General features: G+C 42.4%; 1 protein-coding gene across 11 annotated transcripts in view; it reads right to left on the reverse strand.

Annotated features, from left to right (window-relative positions):
• The window catches only part of CDKAL1 (CDK5 regulatory subunit associated protein 1 like 1), a 790,924-nt gene that overhangs the window by 203,831 nt on the left and 567,496 nt on the right, over positions 1–19,597 (reverse strand). For all 11 annotated transcript variants that reach the window (XM_045056993.1, XM_023253542.2, XM_006931361.4 and 8 more), the window contains 1 exon segment: positions 18,103–18,165. In XM_045056993.1, coding sequence (XP_044912928.1) covers positions 18,103–18,165 — 63 coding nt within the window.

A 19,597-nucleotide genomic window follows, 5' to 3' on the forward strand; every position in this document is an offset into this window, starting at 1 on the left:
GGACTGCCTTTGGGCTCTGAATCAAGCCTTGTTTAATGCAAAATCTATCTTGACATATTTAAAAAGTTTTTTTATTTAAAAAAAATTTTTTTAATGTTTATTTATTTTTGAGACAGAGACAGAGCATGAGCAAGGGAGGGGCAGAGAGAGAGGGAGACACAGAATCTGAAACAGGCCCCAGGCTCTGAGCTGTCAGCACAGAGCCCGATGCGGGGCTTGAACCCACGAACTGTGAGATCATGACCCAAGCCGAGGTAGGACGCTTAACCGACTGAGCCACCCAGCCACCCCCATTTAAAAAGTTTTTAATTTAAATTCTAGTTAGTTAACATACAGTGCAATATTGGTTTCAGGAGTAGAATTCAGGGATTCATCACTTACATACAACACCCAGGCTCAAGTGCCCTCCTGAAACCCATCTAAGCCCATTCCCCACCCTATCTTGATTTCAATTAAGGAATCCACTAAACTATGAATTGTCTCTTTGTTGAAGCCAGCATGAGTTGGGTCATTCATACCACAGTCCTAAATAAAATATCCAGTAAGTTAGTGAGGATCCTTAACGACAGGTCACATTATCAGATTAAGTACAATAGGGGTAAAACTAGAAATTCAAAATGGTAGATTCTGTTTGAGCTGTATAAACAGAAGACCAATTCACAGGGGGGCAGAGAGTGTGTGTGTATTCGTGTGTGTGCGCACACACATACACAGTACAGGTTGGGGCGAGGTACAAAAGTAATAAATGCTTAGGGTAAGCGCCAGGAGAAATGGGAAGAGGGGCTGTGTGCAGATGCAGAAAAGGACTACCGTTGAGGCCTCAGCTGAGGTGGCAATGCATAACTTTATCATGATGCCAACGAGCATCATCTCACTCGGAGCATCTGGAAGCAATGTCACACACACACACACACACACACAAGTTGTGCAGGCTTGTGCGATCCAGGCATTGGTAGATTATAAAGCACCCCAGGTGATCCTACTGTGCCACGAGGCTTGTGGACCTCTGGGACAGAAGGGCATACTCATATCATGAGACGCTTGCACACTCTTCGGACAGCTGCAGAAGAAAGCACGCCCTGCTTGCCAACCATCCCCTTGAATTTTATATAAATGGAACATTACTGGTAGAAAAGAAAAGACGTGTTTTAATTATGACAGATGGAAATCCAGCGGAAGCCACTGCTTGTTCACACAAGCTTTTTAATTTACCACGTGTGCACGGCAGCCTGAAGATGCTTGAGAAACACACATTCAGTGGTACCTGTGTAAGGTGCAATCAGACCTCGGAAAAATATCACCTTCGTTCTTTAAACGAATGTTTACTGAACATCTCCTGTGTGCTGGCCACTGTGCTAATCCCTCAGGGTGACATCCCCGACTGACACAGTACCGGTCCTCAAAACGCCCACAGTCACCCAGGGGAGGCAGAAGGACAATGAGGTTGGGGGAGCACATTAAAGGGACACCTCACCCTGGAGCAGGTGGGCAGCAGAGGAAGACAGGAGTCTTCCTCCCAGAGGGCGTTCTGAAGGGGAGAGATGAGATGGGGAAGGAAGACCAGTAGCTTATAATTTGGTAGGGCTGGAGCTCAAGGGAAAAGGGAAGGAGCTACCGGCCATAAAGGGCCTTACACCGGGGGCTTTCATTCTGTAAGTGACCGAAGGCTGTGAAAGTACTTTGCATGGGGGATTAACACAACGTGCACTGCATCTTGCAAGTACTCCCAGCAAAGCGGTGGGAGAACGGACTGGGGTTTGGGAGGACAGTGAGGATGGAAACAGAGAAATCCGCCCAGACAGAGGAAGAGATCCAGCAGCAAAAGGCCAGAAGCCTGCCCCGGGGCAGCTGCAGCAAAGACGCTGAGGTCCCATCTAGAGGAATCACACACATAGACCTGGAAAAATACGACTAACCAAAAGTAGTGGGTGAAGGGAGAGGGAGAAGCTGGAAGGATGTGTTCATATGCATCAAGGTCGTAAAGAGAAGAGGACCAGTCCCGCACAGTCCCACGCTGTGGAGGCACCACCCAAAAGGCAATGCCCCGGAGTCCGCTGCCTGGACATCTGGGATGCAGGGGCGGGGCCGCAGGTGCTCAAGGAACAGAACCCTGGTGTGAGCAGCAATCCAGAAAAGCTGGGAGGGGCAGGCTGGGAAGAGGTGAGGAACCCTGGTAGAGATCATACACTCACATGCACGTATAGCGTTAGGAACTTCTTACCCGGATACTATGAAATTATAAACTCAGGTAAGCATTTTGCAATCCTCAAGGGAAGCTTGAAACGCACATCTGTTACATACTCAAAATTTGTTACTATGAATACTTTGTTTGAATAAGACTTTCCATCCATGAGTTGAAACCATTGAGTACACGTGCGTGTCGGGACTAAAGGGAAAACTGGTCAATGTCTGTTGAAGCCTATCGAGTACCAAAAGGGAATGCTGAATCACTGATCAGGCCTCCAGAGTGTCGCTGATACACAGACCTGGGGTGTCAGCAGCTGCGGACCTGCTGGGGCACAGAGTGAATGACATCCTGCTGCTCTAAGCCTCCCTGAAGATTGTGACAGTATTTGGTAGAGATATTAAGTTTGCCTCAGTTTTGGTGAGCAAACTTTCAGGTTCTGGCTTTCTCTTCTTCAAGTAGGTGAGAGAGGAGGGACTGTGAAGTCAGACGCGCTCATCAGCAGACGGACGGGTCTGTGATATATGTGGGCTTTCTGGGACGAGAGCAAGAGTGCTTCTGTTCCTTCCACGGGGGCCCCGGAGCAGGGACGTGCTACACCAAGTTAGCGCATACACTGAATTTTCCACAAACTCTTGCCTCGGACGATATCGACTCAATTTACGGTAAAAACACCCACATTTAATTTCTGACTACACTTGAAACCATTTAAAGAATTTTAAGGCCAGTAATAAGGTGGGAAAATACTATCACCCGGAAAACATGGGCTATTTGTGGAGAATGAGGTTATCCCAGCTAATCTTGATATTAGCCAGAGATTTTATTTTAGCCGTGGCATGCACACCTATCTGCATATGTTTATATATCTAATATACATACATGTACACACAAATATTGATAAAAACACATTTTCAAAGTCTGTATTTCACATTTCCCTTTTTAAAAATTTCAATTATTATTATTTTATTAAGGCCCCAATGTGGGGCCTGAACCCATGACCCTGAGATCAAGACCCGAGCTGAGATCAAGGGTTGGACACTCAACCAACTGAGCCACCCAGGCACCCCCACATCTCCCTTTTAAAAGTGACTAAATCGGGGCGCCTGGGTGGCTCAGTCGGTTAAGCGTCCGACTTCAGCTCAGGTCACGATCTCGCAGTCCGTGAGTTCGAGCCCTGCCATCGGGCTCTGGGCTGATGGCTCAGAGCCTGGAGCCTGCTTCCGATTCTGTGTCTCCCTCTCTCTCTCTGCCCCTCCCCCATTCATGCTCTGTCTCTCTCTGTCTCAAAATAAATAAAAACATTAAAAAAAATTTTTTTTTAAATAAAAAAAAAAGTGACTAAATCAATATTACATTTTAAATTCTGGAAGGGTTAAAACAGACCTGTGCTGCATGAAAATATTCTAATTCCGGTAACCAAGTTAAATAAAGCTAAGTCTATCAGATTAATCCGTCTGGAATGAGAAAATATTAAAATTCAAAAAAGCAGGGGCACCTGGGTGGCTCAGCTGATTAAACATCTGACTGGCTCACATCACAATTTCATGGTTTATGGGTTTGTGCCCCGCGTTGGGCTCTGTGCTGACAGCTCAGAGCCTGGAGCCTACTTCAGATTCTGTGTCTCCTTCTCTCTCTGCCCTGACCCAGCTGCCATTCTATCCTTCCCTCTCAAAAAATAAATAAATGTTACAATTTTTTTCAAAAAAGCACAGTGTAAAGGATATCTACTTTATGTCATAATGAAGACCTCGGGATCCTGAGGTTCACATCTTTATAGCCTGGAGGAAGAAAAGGCTTTGCACAGGACTCATGCTCGATTTAAGAAAATATGGTATTTGGGGGGCTCCTGGGTGGCTCAGTAAGTTAAGCATCTGACTCTTGATTTTGGCTCAGGTCATGATCTCAGGGTTTGTGAGTTTGAGCCCCACATTGGGCTCTGCACTGGCAGCGCAGGGCCTGCTTGGGATTCTGTCTTTCCCTCTTTCTCTGCCTGTATCTCTCTCTCTCTCTCTCTCTCTCTCTCTCTCTCTCTCTCTCTCTCTCTCATTAAATAAATAAAAAAAATATGGTACTTTCAAAATAACAGGTCTAACTTCTTTACTCTTTCTGTAGTGGATATACTGTAAATCGGTTGTAAAAACATTATATTGTATTCTTTTTAAGTTTATTTATTTTTTGAGAAAGAGAAAGAGAGTGCATGCATGCGCACGTGAGTGTGGGAGGGGCAGAGAGAGGGAGAAAGAGAGAATCCCAAGCAAGTTCTATGTTGTCAGGACAGGGCCGGTACCGTGGGGCTTGATCTCAGGAACCAAGAGATCATGACCTAAGCAGAAATCTAGAGCTGGATGTTTAACCAGCTGAACCACCCAGGTGCCCCAGTATATTGTATTTCTAAAATGCAAACTCTAAAATGTAGGACTTACACAAATCTCAGATTTTTATTAGGAACCTATACAGATTACATGAAGTATACTTTCACTGGTGTTTAGAAAAAAAAAAAAACTATACCAACAATATCCTCAATTTAGATTCCTTTCTATTCAAGGTTTTTGGTTTTATAAATAAAGGTTGGTGCTTTACACCAAGCTCCATGCGGCTCAGGGTTTTGTTTTGTTTTTTGATGAAATCATATGTCTGTGATAAAGTCTGGAGGTGTGAGCGAGTATGGGGGTAGGTAGAAGGAAGTAAAGGACCACAGAACCCTGAGATCAACAGCCACGGCACCTGCTACTCAGGAAAAATTAAGATTTCTGCGTATACTTCTGCAGGAGTTTTGGAGGAGGAAACAGGTTAATTTCTTCAATCAACAAATATTTACAGAGTGCCTCCCCTGTACCAAGCATTGTTTTAGGTATTGAAGAAAAAGATTTAGATAAAACGGACAAAATCCCTCTTACATTCTAGTGACTTTAAGTTTGCATCAACAACAATAATGACAAGAGGACCAGTTATTGAGAATGTCCACTTATTAGGCACTTACTGGGTACTCTTCTAGAAGCCTTCCATTTCACCCTTACGACAGTCCTATAAAGCAGGTACGGGCAAATTTCACTAATTTCAAACTGCACATTTCTTTACATTTTAGCATCTCTCAGTTTGAGAAGTGTCTTCTAATCAATGGTGTCTCAACATTATAATGGGCGATGCCTCTTTCCTTTCTGAGTGTTCTATAAATTAATGGCAAGTCTTAAAATTAATAGTTTTACAGTTTTATGCTCATTTCACACAGGAAAGAGGTAAAAAAAAAAAACCTTAAGTATCTTGGCAAGGTCCTACTGCTGGTAGGTATAGGAGTTAGAATTTAAAAGTTTTGAATGTAGGGGCACCTGGGTGGCTCAGTCAGTTGAGTGACCGATTTCGGCTCAGGTCATGAGCTCGTGGCTTGTGAGTTCGAGCCCCACATTGGGCTCTGTGCTGACAGCTTGTCAGCACAGAGCCTGCTTCAGATCCTCTGTCCCCCACTGTCTGCCTCTCCCCCTTTTGCACTCTCCCAAAAATAAATTAATTAAAAATAAATAAAGTTTTGAGTGTAGAAATATGCAAAATCAAAAACCAAATTATTCTTTTTTTGTGACTATTTCTGACAACTAAGTGGCTACACTCAAAGGAGAAATACAAATGAAAACTATAGTAAGATACCACTTTTTCCCTAAGAGGAACAGATTTTAAATGTTAGCTGACATAGTATACAGGGGAGGGTGTGAGGAAACACTGTTTTACGTTGTTGATGGAAATGTAGTCTGGAACATCTTGTTTAGTGGGTATCTTGCAATTCCTACCACGATTTAAAATGTACACACCTAGGTATGATACAGCCATTCTATTTCTAGCAATTTATCAGCCAGTTAATATTTATACATACATGAAGTGACATGTTTGTGAGATTATACACTGCAGCACTGCCTGTAAGATCAAAAGATCAGAAGCCACCCAAAGATCCATCAGTAAGAGTCTAGTTAAATGTGGTCAACATCTGGTATAGAATAGATACATTTATTTTTTTTTTGAAAAAGGAACAAGGCAGCTTTTTATGTACTGATTGAAATTATCTCCAAGATAGGTTATCAAGTGCAAAAAGAAACATAAGAATTTGTAGTACGTTAACATTTAAATTTAAAAAAGCATGTATCTACACAAAAACACACAGGTAAGCATGTGCTTATATGTGCAAAAGTAACGCTAGAAATACACATATAAAACCAGAAACAGTGGTTGCTTCTGGAGAGGGGAACAGGGGTCTGTAAGGGTTAGGAGGAAGGCTTTCTTTGAATACAGTATTCAGCATTTTATTATCAATTTTATAATTAAAAACCAAGAAGAAACAGTACGTTCTCCCACAGCTGTGGCCATTACCACTCGGAACGTTCCAATTATGTAGTGACATGGACAAAGCATCAAACTGGGAGTTTAGAGACTGGGTTTTAACCCTGCATTTTCTGTGGGCCGATAAGTAAGTGCTTTGTATAGTTATGGTATGCAGATCAAAAGAAAAGTAAAATATACACACTTCATGTATGCAAAACATTAAGTTCTAGCCCATAATTCAGGGCCTTTTCCTGGAGAGGCGAAAAAAACCCAACAAGACATGATCCCTGTCCTATGATAGTCACAGCATAGTAGAGTGGAAGGGTTGTGTCAATGGTAAATACGTAACAGGGCAAAGTAATTAAGTGCAGTATTTGTGACCATCTCTCTCTACTGCCCCGTTGTATAAGAAGCATCTTACCCCCATTACTGTGCCTGTCCCCTAGGGAAAAACTCCCATTTACTGAATGGAACTGGATTCTAAGAGCACGGCAAATCAAATAATCAAAGCATACGTGCGTCAGAGTGGAAGCATGAGGACGATTTCCTGTGTGCGTCAGAAAAGATGCAAAGAAGGTGAAATTAAACTGCGTTTGGAAGGATGAATCCTACAGGACAAAGGAGCCTTTTCCTTACCTATAGAGGTAGAGGTGGGATGGGGCGTGGCAGGATTACAAGAGCCATAAAGGCTTGCCCAGCCCTATGGTTTAGGGAGACATGAAGAGATGCCAGACCCCCGTGCTGAGTTGTCACATTACTATCGTCAATGGCAGGAAAGTACCAGAACGCACCATGTTGAAGATCCCAAGAATTATACCCCCAAGCAGAAACATAATGGAGTGCAAAAGGCAAGAATATCTAACACATTGTGTGGAGAAGTGAAAAAGTGGACTGGTAAGAAAACAGAAGCACAAAGAATTGGACAGAGGAAGATAATCAGCTTGCACAAGAGACACTGCACAAACCAGGAGAACATCAGAATGCCCCAGGCAGGCATAGTGCTGAGGGGAAAGGCACTTTAAAACCTTAAATACACCTACTGAAACTTTTAAACTAAATCTGAAGAAGAAAGTGTTGATAAGAAATAAAAAGTCAAGAGTAAAGTCAAACAAGCAGCTTTAAAATCATCCCCCTTTACAGGTGCCTGGGTGGCTCAGTGGGTTAAGTGTCCAGACTCTTGATTTCGACTCAGGTCATGATCTCACAAGTCATGGGTTTGAGCCCCGCGTACAGCCCTGTGTTGATGGCACAGAGCCTGCCTGGGATTCTCTCTCTCTCTCCCTCTCTCTCTCTGGCCCTCCTCTGCGTGTGTGTGTGTGTGTGTGTGTGTGTGTGCATGCACACACACACACACACACACACACACACAGTCTCTCTACAAAAAAAATAAACACTAAAAATTAAAAAAGCATCCCTCTTTAAAAGAAAAACATCCTAAAGTGAATTGGAGAGATCTGTTCTATGCACAGTAGCTAGATTATTATACCTTACAGTAATTAAACGTAGAATATTCTTTCTTACCCATGTAAGTTCCACATATCAATGGAGGTAAATTAAAAAGAATTTGGGTTTTTTAAATTCCTTTATTTTTATTTGACAAGTGTGCATTTAAAATACCTCCGGAATTCTGAAAGGCACCCAGAGGTAGTGTTGAATAGTGGAAAATATTAACAGTCATTAGGAGAAGCTGGTTATCTTATTTTTTTTCCCAGATGCTAACATTCTAGTCTTCCAACTTCAAGATAAGAGTGTTAATGTATACACTGAAAAAGCACTGCAAATCCTAACTGTAATCCTGTCTCCTTAATCTTGCACAAAAACCCCTGAGAGGATGAATTATTGGCCTGTGGAAACACTTGCATTTCACTATTCTTTGGCAACAAAATTCTGGAAATTGTGCAAGTCAGAATCTGTATTGCAGGTTGGTAATCATAGGAGAGGCACACACACTGGGGCCTTTCAGCCACTGAAATAATGTGCTGAGGAAGACACAGGCCAGGCCTGGGGAGCTCATTCCAAAAACGGTATCAACCCACAGCCCACCAATCACGGGACTCCCGACAATCTTAAAACTTGAGCAGTAGAGCTAAAGAAAAAAAAAAAAAAGGCAGTAACAGCTTCCTCATTTCTCTAGTGAATGCCTACACTGGTTGCTGTGAACATCACTAGCATTAATGTTTCTCGGTACATTTCAATAAAAATAACTTCAGCTACAAAGAAGTCATTAATTAGATTTTATGATGAAATGTATTGCCGAGAGGGTGCCTGGGTGGCTCAATCAGCTAAGCATCTGACTTCGGCTCAGGTCACGATCTCACGGTTCATGGGTTTGAGCCCCATGTCAGGCTCTGTGCTGACAGCTCGGAGCCTGGAGCCTGCTTCCGATTCTCTGTCTCCTTCTCTCTCTGCTCCCCGCCCCCCCACCCTGCCCCACCCTGCTCATGTTCTGTCCCTCTCTCAAAAACAAATAAAACATTAAATAATTTTTTTTTTAATGTATTGCTGAGAAACAAAGTGTGCTTTTCAGGGTGGGGGGCAAAAGGTATGGGCACTTTTTAATTTAACTTCTGTTTGTGTCTTCCACACTATTTTCCAGATTTCCCAGGTTAAAACGTTGTTACAAGATTTTAGAGAACTAAGGTCAAATGAGTAAGTTGTTTTATCTTCTTTTTTTATTTAAATTCCAGTGAGCTAACGTACAGTGTGATATTATTTTCAGGAGTACAAGAGAGTGGTTCAACACTTCCATACATCACCCGGTGCTCGTCACAAGTGCCCTTCTTAATCCCCATCACCTATTTCCCCCATCGCCCCCCCCCCCCCCCCGCCCACCTCTCCTCTGGCATGTTTTATCTTCTGGGTTTTTAAAAATTTTTTATTTATTTTGAGAGAGAGCTAGAGAGCACAAGTGGGGGAGGAGCAGAGAGAAGGAGAAACAAAATCCCAAGCAGGCTCTGCCCCATCGGCCCAGAGCCTGACGTGGGGCTCGAATTCACAAACCGCGAGATCATGACTTGAGCCGAGATCAGATGTCAGGCAGTTAACCTAATGCACCACCCAGGTGCCCCTGGTGAGTTGTATCTTCTTAATTAAAATGGTAAATGTTGGCAAAAGTCTATCTCACACAGGCGTCAGCCTCTGAGAGTAGACCAGGCATGTGACACAAGGACGGGATGAGGAACAGGAGCAAACATTTCCCCACGCCCGTCACACACGCGCAGCGGAGGTTTTAAAATAACTCTTTTAAATTCCATTCCATTTTGGGTTTTCTTTTCTTTCCACCTTTCTATCTCAATTTGCCAAAGCGAAATGTGTCATATACCTGCAACCTGGGTTGCCAGATAAAAACAGGACACCTAGCTGCATATAAATTTCAGATAAATGAATACATTTTTAATAAAAATACATCCCACATATTGCCTGAGACACATCTGTATTAGAAAAAAGTACTCACGGTTTATCTGAAACTCAGATTTAACTGGGGGTCCTGTATTTTCATTTGCTACTTCTGGTAGCCCCAATGTATCAAGTGAATAGCGTGCCGTCCCGGCGGGGGTGGGAAAGGTTGGTAGACGACCGTGCACAGCAGTGACGAGACACAGAACATGGTCGGGGCAGGGTACAAACACTGATGACAGAGGACAAGAGGGGGTGACCAGTGGGGCTGTCGGAGGCAAGGGTAGTACCGTGCCCCAGCCCTTGGGACAACATGATTCCTGGCCCTGCCTTGTCCTCGTCTCTTCCTGATGGTAGTAAATATCGTGGAGGCAGGATACAACCAATGGCAGTACAAACTTTTAGGTTTTTAGGAGGTATTTTTACCTTTGATAAATAAGTTGAAAACACAGTAACCACCATCTACACAGATCCACTATGTAGATCTTCTTTTGATTATTTTTTATCAATACTTTTATACTGAATGTTGGCAAAGGATTTCATTATGAACTTTGCTCTTCCCCAGTTACTAACATTTCTGAGCGTGTTTGGGTGGAGAGGTGGAGGGGTTTCCATTTTCTGCCCATGACTCCACCTGCCCGTGGAAGGAAGTCACAAATGCCAGCTGATGTCTTGATAAATGGAACGGGACAGCGTTCTACCTGCTTCTAAGCTGCCTTGCTGCCGTCTTCCTATTTCTATGCGTCAGGGTTTCAGTTGATTTTCTATTCCACCTTTCTCAAGTGATTTAGAATCTGACTTGCCCTGTTTCTCTGGCATGGACACCTGCCGTACTGGTCCTAAAGAGTTCCAAAGCCTTTGGCCAGAACCCCTGTGAGGCCTATCTGCCCAGCCCCCACGCCCATAGGGAGGAGTCAGGCAAGAAAGCAAGTTGGACAGGGCTCTATGAGAAACGGAGTGCAGGCATCGCCCGATCCGCTAAGTCTCTGACGTCCAGCTTTATTCAAGATGACTTTGCCCCAGGCTGATGGTACCTGAATCAGGTGTGTGGGAGGTTGGGGGAGTGGGGAGAGAGTGAAGGTGAAGGTGGTGGTTTTTAGGACAGGCTTGGCTGCTTTACAAGGAGGTCATTGGTCTCCCCCTACTTCTGTCTTCTGTCTCTCTTATTCCTTCTTACACATCTATTTCTACACAGAGTTTACCTACTTATTTTGAGAAAGAGAGAGTGCAAGCAGGGGAAGGGCAGAGAGAGAGGGAGAGAGAGAATCCCAAGCATGCTCTGCACTGTCAGCGCAAAGCCCAATGTAGGGCTCGATCTCATGAACGGCGAAATCATGACCTGAGCCGAAATTGAGAGCTGGACACTTAACTGACTGAGCCACCCAGGCAGTCCCAGAGTTGACCTTTAAATTTAGACTGGGAACAGAGGAGAGAGGCAGGTAAGAAGGCCCAGTTTGACCTTGAGCTTGAGCCGTCAATCTACCTTTTATCAGAGCATCTTACACTGTGGCTTTTCAGCTACTTGTGGTGCAGGGGTGATGGGCCTGGACCCTGGAGCTAGACTATTCTGTAACTTACTAGCTACGTGACCTTGAGCAATCACTTAATCTCTCCATGTCTCAGTTTCGCCAACTGTAAAACAGGATAATCAGAAGGTATGAGGAGTAAGTGAGTTATGTGTGTGTAAAGCTATGAGGAGAGTGCCAGTTACAGGGTGCGCTCTAAATAGTTGAGTAGTAATCATAATCATAGTCATAACAACACCACCAACCGAATAGGTCCACGGAGATTCCATTCGCTTTGTCAAACTTCAGGGTGACTGGCAAATCAGAATTCTGACATCCATCGGGTGACGGCTGTATCATTTTAGCAACATTAAAACCTCTGCCATTTACACACGCTTCCATACTACCCATCCCTGCCGAGGAACAACGTAAACTAACATGTTAAAAAAAACGGTTTAACTTTTAGATCTAATGTCACTTTAAGAGGAAAAGAGAGAAACACAAAGGTACAGTGGTAAAGGTGGGCTCGAGGAAACATGATGAGTTACTCGGCTTGAATCACACGCTGAGGAGGGTTAAAAACCAGGAAAATGCTTCTGGGTCAGGTTGGCACAGATCAGGAAGCAACGGGGTAGCCAGGGATGTTGACTGTTGAAGTAAAAGAGCCAGCTGAACTCTGCGTGCGTCTCTGGTAACAATTACACGATCACCTTGAGAGGAGAGACATTTTAACAAACGGGAGCACAGATTTTATACCAAGAGAGCTCTTTAGTTACGTCCATTATTTTGAGGCTGAGTTCGTCCTTTGGCTTCGGACTGGAGTTTCTGGAGCCGAGGAAAACGGTTTTCCCATTTACCGACGTGCTCGCTTCCCTGGGCTTCAAGGCCAGAACCTGAGCACGGTTTTAAGTGCGGCACGTGTAACCACAATAAGGCAACGCGATCAATCAGACGTGCGTCCCATTGTTCCTGATATTTAGCAACATCCCTGAAATTACTTTTACAACATTTTCTGGTCGTTGCCAAAGATGGGGAAGAGAGTTAAGTGCACAAATGGCTCTGGACAATCTGCTGCGGAGAGCTGTTTTAAGCATGGCATAAACACGCCAAATCAATAACTTGTTTCTTTATCCGCACGTGCCACGAAAATCTGGCTATCGTGGAGTGCCGTTTCCATTAAAAACTGAATATGCTACTTCCAGACAGCAGATAGCTCAGAGCTCAACAGGGCCAGCAGGCAATGATCCAAATTCACATCTCCCTCTCTAGAAGAACCACTCAAAGCACTCTGTTGCTACATGATGGTACTGAAAGCACAGGGGATGATGAAGCCGTGCCAACACTGTGGCTGCCTCGGGACCGAGTCAAATGGCCACCATTCTTCAGACATAAAGAGCTGGGGAAAGCGACTTTTGTGACCTTCAATCACTAGACAAATCTGATGAGTGGAGAAATGTAAATCAACACAGCGTTTCTAAAGTGAAACTGTCCCTTTTGCTTCAGGTAGGTTATGTGCGTTTACAAAAACTTGACGTCACACAGACTAACAGTCTCTTAGGGAAGAAGGAAAGGATCGCGGTTTTACCCAAGACTCCCCCCCACCCCCCCACCCAAGACTTTGAAGATAAACGTTTGCTGTATGCTTCTGTCCACATGAAGCCACGGACAACATTTCACACTTTTTATTAAACACTGTTTCACTGTACAGGAGTCGACATGAGTTCCCAGATGTCTTTGCATTAATAGCAGTTCTTAAGGCAGTCTCAGGAAGTGGGGGTTGTGCAAATAGGTGACAGTACTTTTTTGTATATTTGATATTGTCCTTAAAGAGGCATTGTACCGATATATTACTTACAATTATTCCATTCAAGTCACGCCTCGCGTAATCGTTAAGGTAAAAATACCTTACCCTTTAATATTTTTACAGGATCTAATTATATAAATAAGTGATGAGGGGGTGGAATATGGATTCTACCCTCATTTTTCCTGCTCACAACACATTTGTTTGGTCCTTTAACCCAACTACCAACACACGTTTAACCCCTCTTTTCCTATTTCTCTGTTGTTAAGCCACTTTCTATAGTAATACTTCATTTGCCCAACCTTCAGAAACCAGCTTTCCTAAGAGTTTTCAAGATAAATAATATTTACCCTTAAAATGTCACTGTTTCTAAAAATAGACTACACACATCTCTACTATTTTAAAACATCTGCTTCTTGATGTACTTTAGGCCTGATCGTTTTACTCTGGGACAACGAAAATGCGCAGGGATCTTTGGGTGTCTGGGTCCAAATTAAGTGGTCTCGGGCAGCTGCACTTCTTAGAGTTCCTTTGTTAATGACCTAGCGTCTTTATGGCCTTGTCCTGGCCTTCATTTTTACTATGCCGCCACGTTTTAGTGGAGCTCTGACTTCTTGAAGCAATAACCACCCCCTTTGTAACTGCTGCTAGGGCTGACGGTGATTTGGGAAACCAGACATCTATATTTGCTGGAAACAGTCTTTTTAAAAGTGGACTGTGTGTGGATGGGGGGCAGGGCGACTTGAAGAAGTAATGAGGTGAGGAGAGAGAACTAAACATGGATTTTGACAGTCCTGACTGGCAGACTTTGCAGATTCTGAGCTGGGTTTTACAGAGCAGAGAAGCCTGCACAAAAGGCCTCTGGCTGAAGCAAGCACTAATGTTTGTTTTCTATCTACTCATACGCTAACTCATCAAGCGTATTCATACAAAGCCGTTTTGGGGGCACATATGAATTTGTTTATAGTTTAACTGATATACATCTGTGTCTGTAGAAATAACACTAGTCACCAAAGAAGAAAGAAAGAAAAAACAAAAGCTTATTCCGCCAACATGGCTTTATAATGATGTTTCTTCTCATGTGTGCCTATTCATTCATGTTTACAAGTGTAGATAATTATTAAAATAGTTATAGTCACTAAAAGCACATGAGATGCCCACTTCGTAAAATACACAAACTGTAATAGTGGTAATCTGTTAAAGACTCACTTTTAATGGTGGAATGCATATTAATTTATGCAGATCAACTCTGTTTAGAAACTTACCCAACTATGCAGATGTTAAAAACCACTACAGACTTAAACAGAATTTTGTACTTTTTCTTTCCACGCATTTTCGTATTTTTTGATAGCTTTTTACATTAGCACTTTATAAACATCTGTGTTTAGGTAATAACCTTAGACATTCCCCCTGAACACATAACTCTGATAAAATCTAACAAGAAAAAAGGAAGGAAATACAGAGAGAGAGAGAGAGAGAGAGAGAGATCTTTTATATGCATGGCAATACTTTTTTCAGGCCAAAGACAGAAAGCACATGGTACTATGCAGTTTTAATGAAAAGTGTTCTGATTATAGCCTACTCTACTTATCCATAACTTATCCAAAGAAAAAATTCAACTTCAGTGACCTCGAAGGCCTCCGGACCTGTAACCTTTCCTGGTAGGTAGTATGAGGTGTTTTCAGAAATTACAAGCTATGTTTATTATGTGTTTATTAAAATAACAGTGGACAGCATCCGATGCACCATATGCAATCAGATTACCTGCCACTTTGGACTGTCTTTACCAATGTCCCCTTTTATTAGGACAGATGAATGGGCTTTAGCTTTGGTTAAGCCTTTTTATATGTCTGCATTAGAAGAACTAAAAACAATTTCTAAAAATGGATATGGAACCAGAGATAATAGTCCAAAATGAAATTCTTCCAGTCTCCAGAAAAATTTGTCTTAAGAGTATAAAAAATAAATGAGGTATTTTTCTTAAGACTCATTCTGAGTGTACATTTTGCTCTAAGTTTTGTTAGTTTCTGCAACAGCATTTAAGAGAAAACCAACTGACCATTTACAACCTGAACAACGGCTTCAGAGTATGATTAAGAAATGCACCTGGCCTCACTCAAACAACACATTTGTTTAACCCGGTGACTTTCCGGTGTCTGGGGTCAGGCAGGAGCAATCTGGGTTGGGTCGAGGAGGGCGGGGGGCAGGGAGGAGAGAAGAGCAAATGTAACCGACTCACTGAGAACAGAACAGTTGTACTAACTACCCTTTGTAATTACAACTGTTTTAACAGTTTCTAGCGGGCAAGGCTATCATTTTGGTGACCCGCTATAATTTGGGATGTAGCCCCAGGAAGTCATGCCAACTTTAGAACATGAGCTGCATTGCTGAGTTTACTCAGCATGATGAACCCAATGACACGCCGAGTGTTCCTACTTTGGTATAAATGTACATCAAGGGAAAAATTAACAATAAAAGGAATCTAGCTACAGGGGAAAGGAATACCACAAAATTCATTCCCAGGAAAATTTCAAACATGTAGAAAGAAAATATGTACAGAATAGCATGATGAACTCCCATAAACTCATCATTCAGTTTCAACAACCATCAACACGTGGCCAATCTTATTGTACCCTCCCTACCCACCCCCTGCCTTGCCTTTTTTTTTTTTTTAAAGTAAATCGCAAACAGCCTATATTTTATTTTATACGAGCTCTCATTTACAGTGCATGTATGTATGTATTTAACCCAAAGATCACTACAGAAATCTCACCAAACAGGAGGTGTTTAAGCCAACCTTAACCACATCTTACAAAATGTTCTAGCTAAAACCTACCTGCTTAGAAAGCTAATTTGTTTGAATATAACTGGGTAATTAAAATGACAAAGTAACTGGAAAGGCAACCCCCTTGTATTTTATTTGTGGGGAAAAAAGGTACATTCTGAGACTGAGAAAGCAGTGTCTGTTACTCAGTCCCTGTGATGCTAGTCTTTGTAAACACCCATCAACAGGAGACCAGGTTAAAAGTGACCGGGTAGACTTGCCCTGGATGGAGCCCAGAGAAAAGGGAGGCGGCAAGTAAGGGGCAGGAGCCGCCTGGAAACTTTCCCCTTTTCCGTCACTACACATGCAGAATACAGCAGGATGCCAACAGGCCAAACCTTTGGAACTTCAAAAATCACTCATCAAGCAGTCTAGCTCCTTACAATAATTTATTACCGATCTGAAAGCAAAGATCAAAAGGAACACTCCATCTAGCATTTATATATTCAATTCCTCATTGCCCAGTGACTAATTTGTAGAGGAATGAAGTCTTCACAAGGGAAGCCAAAATAATCTGAGGTGACTTTGATACAATGCCACAAAGGATATGAAGAGGAAGCCGGTAGAGGCTGCAAATGGCGAAGTTCCATTAAGAGCTCTAATAAAAGAATAATGGAATTTCCCTTCACTGTGAATTAAAAAATGTTAGAAGTGGGCAAAATTCAGACAAGTCAGGCAAAACCTTGGATTTGTCACAGCCTTTTATTGTTCTTAAATGTTAACTTTACCCACTGCTGCATTCATGTTAAATGGCTTCATCTTAAAGAAAAAATGCAACTTTCCCATCAGGAATCTCGTTCCCTTTGCTGGTGTATTACTTATCAGCCTGCACCTTCTCTCCCCTTTGTCAGGCACTCCCAGCTCTCTCCATGTCTTTCAAACAAATTGCCACATTCTGCAAAGCGACTGGTTTAACTTGAAAAATGTAATTTGAAATGATATAATTTTTAGTACCGTATATTGCCATGGTCACATGAAGCAGAAACACCTCGTTCACAAACTGTTGGTGCTTCAAGTCAACTGGTCACTATAGAAACACCAGAAGCTACTGAAAATCTTTCAACTTCCATGAACAACTGGCACAATTTTTTCCTCCTGAATCCAGACTTCTCCCGTATTCTCAACTGAGGAAAATAGTTTTCACACTACTTATTTTGGCTAGTTAAAAAATCCCCACCACATGTCTCCTTGTAAATTCATAGATAAGGATTTAAGTTTATATTAGCATTTCAACTGTGCAAATTTTTTGTTCGCTTCTGAAATCACCTCGAATTAACAGATTTACTGGAACCTTACATGAAATAGAAGTTGTGCACAAGTCTCGGGAATCTTGTAATATATTTCCCTGTGATGATGTGGTGTGGAGCATTTTCTTCAGAAACAGTTAAGTGTGTGTGTGTGTGTGTGTGTGTGTGTGTGTGTGTGTGTGTGTTTTAAAGAGCCCTTATCTTTTACCATTACATGGTGAAATGTTTATAAGTAAAAAGATATTTGGGAATTCTTCAAATATGGGGAGCGCAGAACATGGGATATAAATGAAGCAAGACTGGCCATGAGTCTATAAAGCTGGGGCACAAACACGGAGGAGTCGTGACGCTATTTGGTCTTCTAGAAGGCAAAATTTTTGGCAGGGGGTATTTCAGATATTATGCGATATACTGCTCATTGTTGGGGATTTTATTTAGAAAGAAATAACTTTCTACCAGGAGCAATGGAAAACCAACAGTCGGCAGTTCCTATTTCAACGATCTTTACCAATTCAAAAGTCAAGTGCATCACTTTAGTGTTTGGAAGGGGAAAAAAAAACCCCAACCAAATAAATAATACCCCCAGATCTGTCTTTCCATCGACTTTGAGATTTCAGTGACAATATGCAACTGCATTTTAATGTGAATAAAATAGAATGACATTAGTTCGGAAATAAAGATTTTCTGATTTCTTTAGAAGAGATAAAGAGTTGACAAATTAAAATGGAAATGTAAACATAACCGGAAAATGTACTTCAGAATCGCTATGTACTAGTGAGACTTCTGCTCTGTGTTCAGAAAGACATCTATCCAATACACGAATAACATGCTTCTCTTACCTTGTGATCATACGGATTGTAAGAATGGAATACCCGAGAGAGATCTTTTGTTCTTTGCTTTTTCTGTGGAAGAAAACACAAACATCTGAGTGGACAGGTGGCAAAAATACATACAGGCATATGTATCTATATGCAGACTTACCTATCTCCGTCTTTCTACCCATCTACCTGCATTAACATATTGTTTAGAGATTCTTCCTTGCGCAAACCAAGGGGCCACAGTGCCAACCTGGGACACAGGGATGCAATTAGAAAAGAAAGCCACTTGATGGTTATGTGAGTGGTTGTCACAGACCAGGCAGGCAACCTTTCCTAGAGGTTTCCTAGTTGAAACACGAATCATCCTCAAAAAAAACCCTCTATTTTTAAACACACAACTCAGTAAAATGAAGTAAAAAACTGAAGCGAAAGAAAACTCAAACACATTTGAGGGTGTGCAATTTCACTGTAATACCAAGTGCTGTCACTCTGAACTAGGCACTGCTAGGCATCCTTTTAAACAAAATACCTTCATCTGGCTTCCTAGTCACAGCTTGGGTCTGTCTGCTTGAGCCTCTAGCTGTATGCTGGATGCCACCTTTGTCCTGTCACTGCTGTATGGCCCAAGTGCCTTGCCCGGTGTCTCACGCACAGTAAGCCCTCAACGTGTATTTGTGATATTAATGAATAAATGAATACGCCTGAGTTAGACGGGCATTTAACTGTAAGCATCTATAATGATGACACAAGCCTCATATATTGTTATGAAAAGACAACCTCTTTTACCTTCTAATGATATGTTTTTCTCAAGCTGAACCCACTGCTTGAGAACCGTCTCTACCTCCTGCTCCCCCAGTGTCTGTGACCCTGGAGAGAGGGTGGGGTTCTCTATTATCGTTGACTGTAAGAGGCAGACTGTTTTCTCACACACTGTGACCTGTCTACCGACCATAATGACTACAGATAATTTTGTGTATGGTTCTAGATCTTCTGTGCATATATTTTTATCGACAACTATTACTTTCAAAGAAAGGGGATTTGGGACTGCCGGGTGGCTCAGTCGGTTAAGCGTCTGACTTCGGCTCAGGTCATGATCTCGCGGTCCGTCAGTTTGAGCCCTGTGTCGGGCTCTGTGCTGACAGCTCGGAGCCTGGAGTCTGCTTCAGATTCTTTGTCTCCTTCTCTCTCTGCTCCTCCCCCTCTCATGCTGTCAGTCTCTCTCTCTCTCAAAAATAAACATTAAAAAAACTAAAAAAAAAAAAAAAAAGGAGATCATTCTGTACACACTACCCTAAAATCTACTTTTTCCACTTCACAGTTGTCCCTGCCAAACTTAAGAGAGTTGTGTAACCAGATCTGCAACCCCTTAAACGGGGTACTGAAATCCAAAAACTTCTGAAAGCTGAACTCTTTTCTGTAACTCTTTTAGTTCTTTAATAAAACGGTCACCTTTGCACAAACATCTTTGCCAGCTTGACAGTGTGCATTTTTTTAAAAAAAGATAAAGTACCGAAGA

The sequence above is a fragment of the Felis catus genome, chromosome B2 (genome assembly GCF_018350175.1).
Source record: "Felis catus isolate Fca126 chromosome B2, F.catus_Fca126_mat1.0, whole genome shotgun sequence".
NCBI lineage: Eukaryota > Metazoa > Chordata > Mammalia > Carnivora > Felidae > Felis > Felis catus.